Source organism: Canis aureus, chromosome 33 (genome assembly GCF_053574225.1).
Source record: "Canis aureus isolate CA01 chromosome 33, VMU_Caureus_v.1.0, whole genome shotgun sequence".
NCBI lineage: Eukaryota > Metazoa > Chordata > Mammalia > Carnivora > Canidae > Canis > Canis aureus.
Genome location: NC_135643.1, coordinates 29070308 through 29085691, shown reverse-complemented (window position 1 = coordinate 29085691; position 15384 = coordinate 29070308). Strand labels below are relative to the sequence as shown.

General features: G+C 37.5%; 1 protein-coding gene across 16 annotated transcripts in view; it reads right to left on the bottom strand.

Annotated features, from left to right (window-relative positions):
- Window positions 1-15384, bottom strand: part of LOC144303841 (eukaryotic translation initiation factor 1-like) — a 140929-nt gene that overhangs the window by 32301 nt on the left and 93244 nt on the right. For 3 of the 16 annotated variants that reach the window (XM_077882254.1, XM_077882255.1, XM_077882253.1), the window contains one exon: window positions 457-1666. The exons of the other annotated variants lie outside the window; for them this stretch is intronic. In XM_077882254.1, the coding sequence (XP_077738380.1) occupies window positions 1292-1633 (342 nt within the window). In that variant the 5' untranslated portion in view covers window positions 1634-1666 and the 3' untranslated portion in view covers window positions 457-1291. Of the gene's footprint in view, window positions 1-456; window positions 1667-15384 lie in introns of those variants that run through there. 16 annotated transcript variants of the gene reach the window in all.

Here is a 15384-nt window from a genome sequence, read left to right as displayed (position 1 = left end):
TGGGGTTGCAAGTTCAAGTCCCATTTTAGGTATAGACATTACTTAAAAATAAAATCTTAAAAAAAAGAGAGAGAGATTAAAATATAGTTACTTGCAAAAGGTATATCTAGAAAAGCTAAAGAAATTCTCTAAAATGCTATATACACTCATAGGTAATATTTATCTTTCCTGATGCATGATAAACATGAAAAAACTAACAATATTCCTATATACAAATAATAGCCAAAATAATAGTGTTTAATTACAATTATAATGTTTAATTAATTTCTTCTCAAATAGCTACCAAAACTATATAAAATACTTACATATTTAGGTAGGGATGTATATACATTACTTATATTTTGAGAGATATTTAATTGGCTTGATGGAGAAATATTTCTGCTTCTAAATGGAAAAATTAAATATATATAAAAAGTACCTGATTCTTCACACACAATATATGTGTATATATGTATCTTTTTTTTTCTGAAAACAAGTTTTATTTAAATAAGGGTTTAAATACATTACATAACATTAAAACTGAAGGAAAAAATAAACCAAAAATCAGTCTGTTACTTCACATGGCATTGGGCAGCTGTTGCTAGTAAGTTGCAAGCTCTACAGCTAGCTACATGACGGATACATCAGTTTTAAGTTTGTTCCCTTGTCAAAAGTTTAACTCAGATAGAAGGTTGGCCTCACATTCTGGTGTTTGGACATCGATTAGCTAGGATATGTCTGGTCAAAAAGACGTTGGTGGCAAGTCAGATGTCCTATCACACCTCACTATAGGGAAGGTGGCCACTCTAAGCTCTGCCCACCTGGTCCATTGGAGACACCAGGGATCTTTCTTTGACTACCAATGACTCCCTGTAGTAGCACAGCTGCTGGTGCTGTCTTACCCCATCCTGGCCTCTCAGCTTCACTGTGGGCTATTCAGGTGACATTCTCTTAGGGTGGGGAACTCTGAAGAGGGAGAGCCGAGGAGCTTCTGGCCAGACATAGCCGTCTGTGATCTTGGGGCTCGGGGCTCTGGGCTGGACCGAAACATCACTTGTCTGCTTGGTTTCAGGCCGGACACTGCCAGGCGCCTATTGCTTGACCTCTGTTTAAATGAGGGACTTCAAGACTAGACAGAATGGCTCTTTTCAGTTTATTGCATGAAGGAGTTACACTAGTCCAAGTTAAAAGCAGACCCCAAATGGTTACACTATACAAGCTGTGAGGTTTTTAAACTTGTGACAAGGGACAGAAGGGAAATTCTACTCATTGCAAGGAAATCCTCACTTAAGCTTCAGTGAGCCAAAAGCACTTAAAACCCATGAACCCTCAGCTGGTCGTCCTTAGCCAATCCAATCTCTAGCAGGAACTGGCATATGTTCTTGCGCTGGCCACCCTGTAGCTGAATTACTTCTCCATATTCTGGATGCTCAATTACAGTAACATTGCAGGCAAATTTCTTCTTAAACGCCTTCACTAGTTTCTTTTTATTGTGATCATCAGCGATCCCTTGGACAGTAGTAAGGGTCTTCCTGCCGTTTCTCTGTTTAATTCTTATATGGATATAATCCTCAGTGCCAGCAGGAAGCAGATCATCACCTTTACTTGCATCAGCAAAGGGGTCGAAAGAGTGGAGCTTCTGGATAGCGGACATACGATACGATTCCTTTTGCTCGGTGGAAACAGCCTGCGGGGGGACAGAGCATTGGGAAGCTAGGGGGCGCGAGGGGGAGGCTGCTGAGTCCTCGGCGGCGGCTCAGTGACTTATACATATGTCTTTAATGCAATCCCAGTCAAAAGCCCAACAAGAGTTTTACTAGCGTTCTGAAAAATTAAAATAAAATTTATGTGGAGGAACAAGTAGGTGAAACTATAAGTAATATTTTCAAAAAGATAAATAGAGATAAAAGACTTTTTATCAGATAGTAAAATATAAAACAAAATCAAAAGTGTGTCAGTTCTACTACAAAACTAGATATACATACTAATGGACCTATACAGGAAGTTTGCTATGTAAGACAAAATAAGAGAGGGAGACAAACCATAAAAGACTCTTAACTACAGGAAACAAACTGGAGGGTTGCTGGTGGGGAGGTAGATGGAGGGATGAGGTAACTAGGTGATGGGCATCAAGGAAGGCACATGATGTAATGAGCACTGGGCGTTACATGAAACTGATGAAGCACTGAACTCTACCTCTGAAACTAATAATACACTATATATTAATTAGTTAAATTTAAAAAAAATTTAAAGGAAGTTTGTTACATGTAAGTATGTAATACACAATGTAGAAATCTAAAATATTTTTATAAATGATATGGTACTGTCTTGTTAGAAATTGGGTAGAGAAATAAACTTAAACCTGTACTTCACTCAAAACCCAAATGAGTTCCAAGCGCTGTTAAGAATTAAAGAAAAATAAAAACTAGCACAAAAGATCTAATCATATTCAAATATTAAGAGGAGTAATAACTTTGTAAGTTATTGAAGAAAATAGACAAAAGTTCCCTATACAAAGACAGCTTTCCTTAAAAAACATTATTCTATAGGGGAATCTGGCTGGTTTAGGTAGTAGAACATGTGACTCAGTCTCAGGGTTGTAAGTTCAAACCCCACAATGGAGAAAAACTAGAGCTTAGTTTTTAAAAAGACTTAAAAAGAAAAAAACACTTTAAGCTATAAACATTAAAATAAAAAGGCAAATAGACTAAGGAAAACAATTTCAGGAAAAATGGCAAATGGTCGTTTTTATATCATCTTCACAAGGTAAAAAGCCTATTCAATTTTTGAATGATTTTGAAATAAAACTAAAATAAATTCTATAAAGAACTCCCACACATAGACAAGAAAATAAGACCCTAATAAAAATTAGGCAAAGGACAAAGCAGTCAATTCATACAAAACATAATTAATAAACAAGTCAATGGAAAAATATTAATACTGCTATTAATCAAAGAAATGCAAATTAAAGCAACAATGGAGCACCATTTACCAACTATAAAATTAACAAACATTGTTTTTCAATAAAAATACTCAGTGTTGGCGAGGTGGCAATGAAACCATACACTTATATATTTCTGGTATCAAGGTAGAGAAATACAAATACTTAAGCCATATGGAATTTACTTTTGTAAAAAAAAAAAAAACCTTAAAAAATGGAAAAACCAAGTACAACGGTGTTTATGGCAATGTTATTTTTTTAATAAAAATGTCAATGATTATCTCTCTCAGCATAGACTTCTTACGGGGAGCTGTGTCTTTCTTGACCTGCTGCTTCCTCACCTTCAAGCACTCAGTGTTTCTCCAGAGTGTTTGTTCCTGACTTGTCCCTTGCTTTTGGCACGGGGCCAGATGCATAGCAGGGGCTTAGTAATTATTGAATGAATGAATGAGTGAATGAATGCGTGAATAAATGGATCAAATGAATCCACGTTAAAAAGTAGCAGCTTGCGTTAGAATGGCTCTTGATGAAATATGAACCTATTAATTTGCTAATTATGAAAATTATGTTGCAACTCGGAAAATGCTTCAGGATAGCAGTGCAAAGTAGGGGAAGAAACAGAATACATAATTGCACATATATTATGATTGTAACTAGATAATAGTTGTAGGCACATGGACAAACCCTGGAAGATAATATGTAAATTTAATAATGTTTTTTGTTGGAGTCATGGGATTACGGATGTTTCGGTCTTTTTCTTTTTTTCAGAAGCATATTAATTTTTCTCTTTTACAATTATTAAAAGGCAGGGAAAAATATGCACAGGCTTTGAGTCAGAACACTTGGGTATCAGTACCAACTCGACTATTTAATAGCTTTCTTACCTTGGACAAGTTACTGGAACCCTTTGAGCCTCAGTTTCCTTGTCTATTAAATGGGGATTATAATAGCTACCTCTCAAAGCTGTTTGTAAGGTTTAAATGGCCTAATGCATGTGAAAGGGTTTTATAAACTATAAAGTGCTATATAAAAGTGACACCATTATAACTAGCCTGTTTCCTAAGAGAAATAAGCTTTTTATTTCCTCCAGATTGTTCACATTTAGTCATTTACACACAATGTAAAAACAATTCTATAGTCATTGAAACATACATTATCCTGTGTCTCACAAGCTAATACTGAACAAGCTCTTATCACTGGCCCATCAGGCACCAGTGGATTCCTAACTGGGTAAAAGGACCTATAAGATGTTGGGAATAAATGAAACATAAACCCAAAGTGAAAAGCTTTCCCCAGGTAATCAAATAAGAAAAGTTACAGGAAATCCATCACTGACTTTTGGATGTTAATTATTTAATTTTCAAACACCAAAACAATATGAAAGGGAAAAGTCCCCTCCCATTTCTGTCCCTGGTGGCCCAGTCCTCTTGCTCCCATACGGTGACTATTATTACTTTATTATGTCTCCTTCTAGGATATTTTATGCACATGTAAGCAAACATAAGTGTTCATTTTTTTCCTTTTTAAAAAAATGTAACTATACATCTTGTTGTTTACATATTGGTACATAAGGAGGTTTCCTTATTTCTTTTACAGCTGTATGCTATTCCACTGAATGGATATGCCTTTACTTATTTATTGGTCCCCTTTGACAGAACATCCAGGTTGTTTCCAATCATTTGCTCTGCCCTCTGAAAAAGGAAGACTTCATTCTGCCTTGAGCAGTGACAATGAGACACACAGGGGAATGGGCACAGAGCAATCTTAACCTAGAGAGTCCATTTGCTTGCTTCTGTTTTGAACAGTTAGGCCTTTGGAATCTCCTCAGTTGTTTTTCTTGCCCTGGATCAAAACTACATGATTAGGAGAATCTATTTCAGTTAGCCCTTTTCTTAAAAGTCAGTATAATGCTATAGTGAATCTTGTAAAGCCAGACTACCTGGGTTCAAGTGCTGGCTGTTCCCACTTGCTGGTCAAGTTCTTTCCACCTCAAAATAGAGATGATAATAGTATATACCTCACAAGGTTTTATAAGGCTTAAGTGTGTTAATATACCTATCGGTGGCTCTTATTATGTCCAGCATCTTTCAGAGGGTATCTGGGAAGGAGTGACCAAAACAATAAAAGATGTCATTATCTCAAGAAACTATGCCCTATATCAATGGTTCCCAAAATGTGGTCTGTGGACCAGTAGGATCACCTGGAAACATGTGAGAATTGCAACCTACTGAATCAGAAACTTGGAGGGTGGGACCCAGCCATCTTGATTTTAATAAGCCTTCTAGGTAATTCTGATGCATGCTATGGTTTAAGAACTATTGTCCTAAAATGTAGGGTATGGAAGCTCAGGGTGGTTTTAAAACATTCAGATCATAGAACACCTAAAAATCATGCTCTTTGTGGAACACTATGAACTGGTGACATAGAATTCCATGCATTTTACTAGTGGGGAATCTGCCCATATTATTTGTATGCCATTTTTTTAATCTCAAAATATATATATGAAATTGTTTTCTTTTAAATCACATTTCCAAAGTTTTCTCTTAGCATTCATTTGTTACTAATTCAGTAGCACTAATAGCTTACATAGTAGCAGGTACAAATATTTAAATAAAAATAGGAGAAAAATTCAAAAATGAAAAAAAATCTAACTTTTAAACTCAGTCTATAATTACAAAATGAGAGAGCTACTATGACTTAATTTTGTCATTTTTTTTCATCTGTGTATTCATTCAGCAAACATTTACTGAACATTGACTATATTGTCAAAAATGTGCTGAGCGCTTGCAATTCTAGTGATTAAGACAGGCAGGAGGAGGATATGACCTATCCATTGATCTATCATATGATCCATCTACAGAAAATCACAGTCCCGTTTGTACTATACCCATATTTTTATGCCATTGGGCAGGGTTTCTAGAATGAAACAAGCCATTATTGTCCTTATTCTCCCTGGATCCAGCACAACAGCTTCTCCAATGAAGAAATGCTACTATCCAGTAGCGATGACCAAGGGTATCAAATAGGTCTGAGGTCAATTCTAGCCAGCTGGCAAGGCTTCCCTGGAGCATTATTTTGAGAAAGATTATGAGACAATATTCTGGCAGGAAATAGTGCTGTGCACAAAAAAAGAAAGAAACATCAACATAAGAGTTTTTTTATTTGCAACCCTTGGAGAATGTAGCCTTCCTTTTCCTTTGGGATGAGAGGATATTACTCAGCATTTCTTGGATTACAAAATGGTACCTTTTGCCTTGTCTCCTCCTAAGGCTACTAATATTGGTTTTCTCCTTTCCCTTTGCACTTTCCTTCTGTCAGAGCTTTTGGAAATGGCCTGGTCAAGTTCAGAGACAGCAAACAGTGGTTTCCGATGTCAAATATATTAGTATGGGATGATTTCCTCTGTGTTTGGGCTAAGGCTCAAGTGCCCAGCCCTGTTGCTTTCTTCCATTGGCTTTAAGACACCTGGCTTGCTTGTGAAGTAGTGTGAAGCAGCAGGATTTGTTTTGCTGAATAAGAGAGCACACACTTTCCCCTTTGCCACTTGGTTGGTGTTACACAGATGTGAACAAATGGCCCTTCGCCTTCCACCTCTATGTCAACTAACCTCTTGGAATAAACATAAAGAAGACTCCCACTGCAAGCTTCATGTAAGTGAATACAGAGGAGACAAAGTGGGCATTTATGGTCAAGAATGTAGTGGTTAGGCTGGTTCTCCATTTGCTCTACAATTAAAAAGGTGTGTATGGCATTTCTAGATTACTCTTTATTTGCTTACATGCATCCCTTACAAAAAAATCATGAATCCCTATTTAGGACCCATTAGGCTCATAGCTCTAGGGCAGTTTGAACCAGATCGATTTGGTTCCAGTGGTCTGCTGGAGCTATAATTTGGAATATGTGGTGCAAAAATCTGTTGCATGCTTTAAAAGACGACAAAGACCCTGGAATTCCAAAAAAAAAATTTTTTTCCCAACCAATTTCCTTCAAGAAGAGCCAATATGGAAACATTCCCAGGAGATTTCTCCATTAGCTCTATTGAGAATAAATAAAGATTATATTTATCCTGATTTGCTGAAGACATTAGAAATCATTGTTCTCTTCCCCCTAAACATTTTTTTCTCTTCTAATATTTTGCTTCTTTATTCAAATCCAGCCAAGTTCACAGTGCTTGCTTATCACCAAACTATTTGCAAATATTACTTGGATCTCCTTTCCTTGGCTTTCCATTCTACATATTTCTGATTTCTATGTAAGTTTCTTGAGGCGCCTCAAGAACACTGTCTTGAAATGTTTGCTTTATTTTTCTTTATACTCATAAAAAAAATGTTCTGGGGCCATCTAATTTTAAACCCTACCACAAAATAATGCTTTACAACTTTTATAAAGTTGCAAACTGGGAATCAAATCAATGTCTCCCATAAGACAATTAATTGTAAAAACCTGATTGATTCTCATTTTAGACCGTCACATCTGATTCACAGATGGCTCTCAACTAACCCTAATAATAATGAATGGCAAGAGAACTGTGTGTTGAATTAAATCATAGGTAACTGTTTTCATAATAATATCAATTTCCTTCCCTCACCAGAATGCAGAATAACACTGAAGAGTAAAATTGACTGGCTTACTTTTATATTGTTTTTCTTCCCATCTTCCTTTGAAAAATAATGAGCAAAGGCAAGGGAGAGAAAGAGACTAAAGGGTGACCAAGATATGTGAAAATGCCATGAACTATTCCTAGAGAGTAAAAAAAACAACAACAACCAAACAAACAAAAAAAAAAAAAACAACCCAAACCTGGCTTTTGTTGGGACTTTCAAACATTGTGGACATAATATGCCAAGTCCATTCACTGGCTCTAAGCAGTTTTTACAGCCAGTCATAAAATGGAAAGTAAAGGTTCATTGTGAAACAGTTGGCACATATTTAACAAAGGTAAGACAAGCTGGCACCACTATAATTTATACCCATTAGCACCCAGTGGTGATCTTATGGTAGAGGGCATAGCTAATAAAGAACTTCAAAAGAAGAGAGAACAAATTATGAAATGTTGATTAGTGTAAGCAGTTTACATTTTCAACCATGGTGAAACTAAATTTAAATTGCAAAGATTCACAAATATCACTATTAGTTCATATAAATAACCCAGAAATTCTATAAATGGATAGAGATTTCACACAATGAGTTTTGCCATAAAAAGACTCAGTTATCATATCTAAAATCTACACTATTTAACTTTGAAAAGGAATGAAATGATAGCTCTTGAAAGCACTTAAGAGAGATTATCTGTCAAATCTACACTTGTAAAGATTTTCCTTGTGAAGACAGAAAATAACTGGATCCCTCTGCCTTGTAATAACCCTCTATATTTCTAAAAACAGAAACTAACTGACTCCTTAATCTTTATTTTTACAGGTAAAACAATTGCATCCCCATCAGCTTTGTCTTGAGAAACTCATTTTCCATATCCTTGGTTATCTTTCTCTGGCTCTTCTCCACACTCCCACTTTTCTCTTAGAAAAGTAGGTAGGAAAAAAAGAAAAGAAAGAAGAGAAAAGAAAAGAAAAGAAAAGAAAAGAAAAGAAAAGAAAAGAAAAGAAAAGAAAAAGTAGGTAGGTCTCAGTAAAGATGCTTCCAAACCTCCCCCAGAAGTGTTCCCGCTTCTTCTGACTATGCTTTTGTGTCTTTGGTTTGGGCAATTCTATTAAAAACCAGATACTTTTAAATTCCTAAGAGATTTGAACACAAATCAAAGATGACAACTAAACCTCTAAAATTATCATAGCACTAATCCCTCTATTAAGTGTATGGAGGGTCTGCAGACCACATGAGCTCACCCTAAAGAACATGCTGTTGTTTACCTGGGAACCAACTGCTTTACTATGAAACACGCTCTGTGCTCATCTTAGGTCTTGCGCCAAGAACTTACACTGCAATGCACAATATAGAAAGAGGCAAGGAGAATGCTGTGATGAGGATACTTAAATCAGTTGCTTTTTAGTGCATTATTTTAGTCGTGAGAAAGTTGGATAAGTCAAGCTCTTTCTGAGACCCCAGAGATCAAAGAGAATTCAGTCCAGGGCAATGCTTTGAAGAGCAACAACTATACTATTCTTTAGCAGAAGTTCTGTGAAATGTAGGTTTGGCACATTCATTTCTGTAATTCTTACACACATTTCAAATGCCAAAGAAATCTGTTTAAAAATGTAGATTTGACCATTTAAAACTTGTATGGCCTGGCATTTTGTTTCAGGATGTGAGATTACACCATGGTGCAAACTGAAGGTATATCTTGATGTTATTTATTAATATCACCATGGACAACAGCCATGCCTGTCAGAAATTAGGGAATAAATACACACAAGTGTGAAATGCTTTGTAGTCAAACCAAAACAGAGACTGTATTTTGTTTAACCAGAGGGATGATACTTCAAAACTGAAAGGAGTGCTATAAATCCAAAATTCATAAACCGCATCTACTTCTTTATCACATCCCTCAATGCTTTACTGCTCCAGTGTGGTGCCCATACCAGCAGCATCGACACCACTTGAGAGCTTGTGGGAAATGTAGAATCTCTCACCCTCCCTCAGATTTACTAAATCTGCATTTTAACAAGATTTCCAAGAGGTCTGTATCTACATTAACATTTGGGGAACACTGCTTCATAGATTACTTTTTAAAAGGAAATTTTAGCTATAAAATGATTTCATCCTTGGGACGCCTGGATGGCTCAGTGGTTTGAGTGTCTGCCTTTGGCTCAGGGTGTGATCCTGGGGTCCTAGGATTGAGTCCTGCATGAGGCTCCCCGTAGGGAGCCTGCTTCTCCCTCTGCCTGTGTCTCTGCCTCTGTCTGTGTGTCTCTCATGGACAAATAAATAAAATATTTTTTTAAAAACTGATTTTGTCCTCCTAAACTCCCTCTCCAGGAAGTAAAAAGTGCTAATTTGGCACTTTATGGCAATTAGAAATCTCCTGCAGAGCCATCAACAAAGCCTTCTGTCTTTGGAATCATAGGATGGCCTACTACACCCAAGCACTATGACCAGGAGGGGAAAAAGAGTTAAAAGATAGCTCTTGGCAAAACATCAGATATTCCCTTCCTTGTCTTACCTTGTCTAGGGAAGGATCTCCCTAGAATCACCATCTTTATTTCACACACTTTCTATAAGCGAAAGTCTAGAAAAACTTCAAAGGAGGACCAGGTGCACTAAGATTAACAGGTGTTTATTATTATAACTAATTTACTGAAAAAAATTTAGTGCCATAGCAGTCCTGAGGAGATTATGAACCCAAATGGAAGCGTTAACTGCCTATATGCATATTCACCAAAGATCAACTTTACCCTACAACTCACAGCAAATTGATCTTTAAAAAGGTGAGGGGATGAGAGATTCTATTACCAAAAGTTGAAAGATAGAACTGTGGAGATCTAACTCAAGGTGAACTGCCTTTCCTTGAACTGCTGAATGACTTCCAAACCAGCTTGTGGTTTAATTTTCCCATATGGATAGAATATTTTAGGAGTAGTGGCATAGTTTCTGATGGAAAGGGCAGATATCTAAAGACAAGGTTTCAAAGGACATGGGAAATAACTTTTCACAATTCTAGGTTATTTTCAGTGGGGACCTAGCAGCAATTGGCCATTCTTGCTAGTTCCCCAGTCTATCACTTTCCAGAAAGTACTTAGGTATTTTCAGGCATTTTAAGGAAATGTGCTCTTAAATCTCTTTCTTGTTTTTGTTTGTTTTGTTCAGCATATGTCATGTAGCAGTGTCTGCAGAGACTAATAGTCTGAAGACAAGTACTATACATGGTTCCTTAAAGTAGTGCTGCCTGAAAAGTGGACCAGAGGTCAACTGTATCTGAATCATCTGCAGCGCTTGTTCAAGTGCAGGTTCATGAATCTCCAGATCTAGTAAATCAGAGTCCATTGAAGCTGGATCTTAGAATCTGCATTTTGGGGGATCCCTGGGTGGCGCAGCGGTTTGGCGCCTGCCTTTGGCCCAGGGCGTGATCCTGGAGACCCGGGATCGAGTCCCACGTTGGGCTCCCGGTGCATGGAGCCTGCTTCTCCCTCTGCCTGTCTCTGCCTCTCTCTCTCTCTGTGTGACTATCATAAATAAAAAATTGAAAAAAAAAAAGAATCTGCATTTTGAACAAGCTCCTGGGTGATTTTTTGCATGTAAACTACTGCTTACATTTTAAAATCAGTTGAATTTTGGACTACGAGAGCACTCCAGCCTGCATAATTTTCCGTAACTATCTCCAACATTTAGTCTGGGGTTGGAGTGAGCCTGAGGTATCTTTCTATCTTGAGGAATCCCAACCCAGCCTGGGTTATTTCTCCATGTAGAAGTGTTAAAGGAAGAAACAAAGTATATCCGTGGACCCCCTGGTACACTGAAATGCTTCCCTGGTGATTTAAATTGTAGCTTGGTGAATCTCCAACCCAGGTTCTCTCTGCTCAGCTAAAAGATGTTTCCAAAAGCAGGTTCTCTCCAACTGTGGGATTAGAATGATCACTGCAAGAGAGTGGTATGTTAGGTAGATGGATGAGGAAACCCGGAAAGTTTCACCTAGACTTCCTACAAACATAAAGGTTCCAGTTCAGTATCCACGTGGTCCATGCCTGAACTCACCTTGCAACTGACTAGTCATATCTTGGGTTGTTGCAGAATGTGCACCAGAATTGTGCTTTCATTTCTTAATTTCTATTTGGGAAATGAGGAAGTTTAAATTTTCCATCAGTTCTGGTTGAAAGAGCCTATTCACCAAGCTCTAAACTCACTGTGTTCTTATCACATTATTGGTGTTTCTTTTGTCTTTCCCAGGTAGAAACGGAACACTTATATGAATAGTAGAATATGAAGGTTATCCAATATAATCAATGTTCATAAGTGAGTGTTAGTGCCTGTTTTAACTTAAGCTCCAAAGACAACAAGCAAGTAGTGGTTGCTTAAAACAGGTAGTGGTTGCACTACCTGTTTTAAGCCACTTTTATAGTAAAAGAGTTTTTGGATTCCTTATTTCTTATCAACATAAGTTCAGTCTTCCACTAAAACCAGCAATGAAGTAAGAGATTTCTGGCAAAGTTTTCCCAGCAACCTATACACCCAGCCCAGATTCATAAGCCATCATCATCCGGACACCCACATATTATGAGCAACAGTTAATTTTCTCATGTTTCACTTAATGTGAGATTTCCTCTTTGAGGTCTTATGTTTTAAAAAAAAATACACAAGGAATTAAGTTTCCCTTCAAAGAAATAATTAAGAAATGAAAGCACAATTCTGGTGCACATTCTGCAACAACCCAAGATATGATATGCTTGGTCCAAGAACTAAATGGTTTACATCCTCATGAAGAGCAGACAACCATAGGTATATGTCCAGGCTAATAGGTAGCCATCAATTCTTTTCCCCTAAAATGACTGACTTTTGTCCCTCTAAACTACTCAGAATTAACTATACTCAGAATGAGGTAAGCTTGGCATTTGCATGACAGGAAGTAAACATATGAACTTTGAGGGACATGTAGCCAGTCTCCCATCTTAACCCTTTGTTCTTTGTGCTCTCAATATGCAAACAGATTTATTCTGGATGACTTAAGAAAAATTTTGGTCACCTCAACGAACTATTTATTATTCGGTGTTTCTGGATCTGAAGTGTCCAGATAATTGGCCAATTCACTCAGGATATTTTACCACAACTTTGTGTGTTTAAGTGACAAAAGGATAAATGGTGTGAGATAACTAGCCAGAGGTAGGGGACATGGCTCTTTTCAATATAAGCTTTGTGAAGCACACATTTACATTCAGAGGGGAGCGAAAGTGTGTAATTCTCACTGGTCATCAGTTTATGAAATTACTAAAGGCTTGTTTGCCCTTAATTTCCTAAAGGATTGGTAGGAAATAAAATCAAGGATTATCACTATGTAATAAATCCAAAATACCACTTTTTAAGTAAGCTGAGCGATTTGCCTCGTTATGTAATAATTCCCTGCTGAGCCTAAATTAAAACTCAGAATATAGAGAGACCTGGGAAGAGAGCACAGAGTGTGTTCTCTGGGTCCATACCTTATCAAATAGGATCTCACACCATTCTTACAAGAATCCTGTGAGGTAAGTTTTCTTATATCCATTTTACACATGAGGAAATAGGGACCTGGTGTAGGTCATTTGGCTACCTTCACAAAGTTGGAAAATATCAGAACCAGGAATCAAACACAAACCTTCTTTCTTTTAAGCCCATGCACTCTAAGCTCCAAATCCAGAATTTCCCCAAGCATAATGCGCACACCCCTCTTCGGCCGGTACAAGGAAGAAAACTAGCATAGTAGTTCTTAAACTTTACTCCGAGAGAGAATCACCTGTGAAGCTCATTAAACTGCAGCACCCCACACCCTTCCCAAGAGCTTCTGAGTCAGCACCACCCAGGTGATTCTGAAGCAAGCCTTCTGATGGGTCTCACCGTGAGAAACTAAGAAATGCACTTGGGATGAAAATGTAATTAACACTACAAACCCACTTCACAGGCATTCCCTTTTCAAATAAAATTAGGTTAAAAAAGAAGGGGTGGGGGATTTAAAAATTCACAGATAACTTTTTGAATTTAGATTTATTTAAAGAAGAAAATGTCAAGGAAATGATAGTGGAGGTGGTGGCAGATCTGACAAAGATTGTAGAGGTGGTACTGGAACAACTGAGCTATTAGGTCAACAGCCCGTGACTACTACTCAGAAATAGCACTCTGCTGGCCACCCCCTCAGCAGCCTGAGAGTGTGCCTCTCAGCCCATCATAGCCCCCCCCTTCAAAAATAACCACTACCTGGGTGCCTAGGTGGCTCAGTCAGTTAAATGACTGCCTTCGGCTCAGGCCATGATTCCAGGGTCCTAGGATCGAGTCCCCCTGTCAGGTACTCCGCAGGGAGCTTGCAGCTCCCCCTGCTTGTGCACCCTCTCTCTCTCTCTCTCTCTCAAATAAATAAAAGCTTAAAAAAACACTACCTGAGATTAAGAGTAATCATTTCTTTGTAATTCTTTCTAGTTTTATTGCTGAAGTGTCCATCCTGAGATATTGTCATTTTATCTTACGCGTTCTTTAAAATCTGGCATATATTTTCAGTCTCTTTTAATCTACTTGTTATCTTTATTTCCCTGTTATATCTTTTGAAAAAAAAAATCTCAGACTAAAGTTTCGCACAAACTGGATTTTGCTTATTGCATACCCTTGGTGCTGTTCATTTTGTTTCCCTCTCCTTAATATTTCCTGTAAATTCCCCCCATTTGCTTCAACGTGGATGGAACTGGAGGGTATTATGCTGAGTGAAATAAGTCAATCGGAGAAGGACAAACATATGGTCTCATTCATTTGGGGAATATAAAAAATAGTGAAAGGGAATAAAGGGGAAAGGAGAGAAAATGAGTGGGAAATACCAGAGAGGGAGACAGAACATGAGAGACTCTTAACTCTGGGAAATGACAAGGAGTAGTGGAAGGGGAGGTGGGTGGGGGGTTGGGGAGACTGGGTGACAGGCACTGAGGGGGGCACTTGACAAGATGAGCACTGGGTGTTATGCTATATGTTGGCAAATTGAACTCCAATAAAATAAAATAAAATAATAATAAAAAATAAAATAAAATAAAATAAAATAAAATAAAATAAAATAAAATAAAATAAAATAAAATAAAATAAAATAAAATAATTTCCTGTAAATTCGGCAGCTGGGCCCAGAGACTGACCAGATTCAGCTTGGGAAAGCTGTCGGTGGTGTGTTCTTCCCATGGAGAAGTATATAATGTATGATGTTCACTCCTTTTTGTTGTAAGCAGCCATTGACTCAATGCCTGGATCTATCTATTCATTAGACATTACAAAATTGTTACATTCTAATTGTACCATTTTGTTTTCATTTGTTAGCTCTAATAATTTTATAAGGAAATACCTAGTGGTATGGTTCACAAAGGAAAGGCAAATAATGTTTGATGCTTTTACCTACCCAGTTTTTAAAGGAACAAACTGGTCCCTGTTATCTTCAGAAGGTGACCACTGGTGCTACATATAAATATATGCATTTATGAACTCACAGATTTAAACATATTTAATGGATTTCAAGCCTGTGCAATTCTTAACCATTTTGAAGTTCAAATTGATTGTGGAAAGCCTTGTCTTCAAGGTGGTTCTCAAGTCCATTATTCTTTGAGAGCTTCTTGGCTATCTGATATTACAAGTTCTTCCAGGCTCATCTTATGTGTCTCCTGCCCCAGACTTGGGATCAGCTAAATCCTGGTTTCTTTTAGAGGAGAATAGCATTCCTCTAAGGTGTTAATAAGTCTCAAGATGAACTTACACGTATTTTACTTCTTCTGTCTGTGCTAAAAGGCAACCAAGAAGAGGAAGTAGCAGGGACCCTCACATAATCCATAGCCTGGATAATGAAATCCTAAATAAAGGACATAATA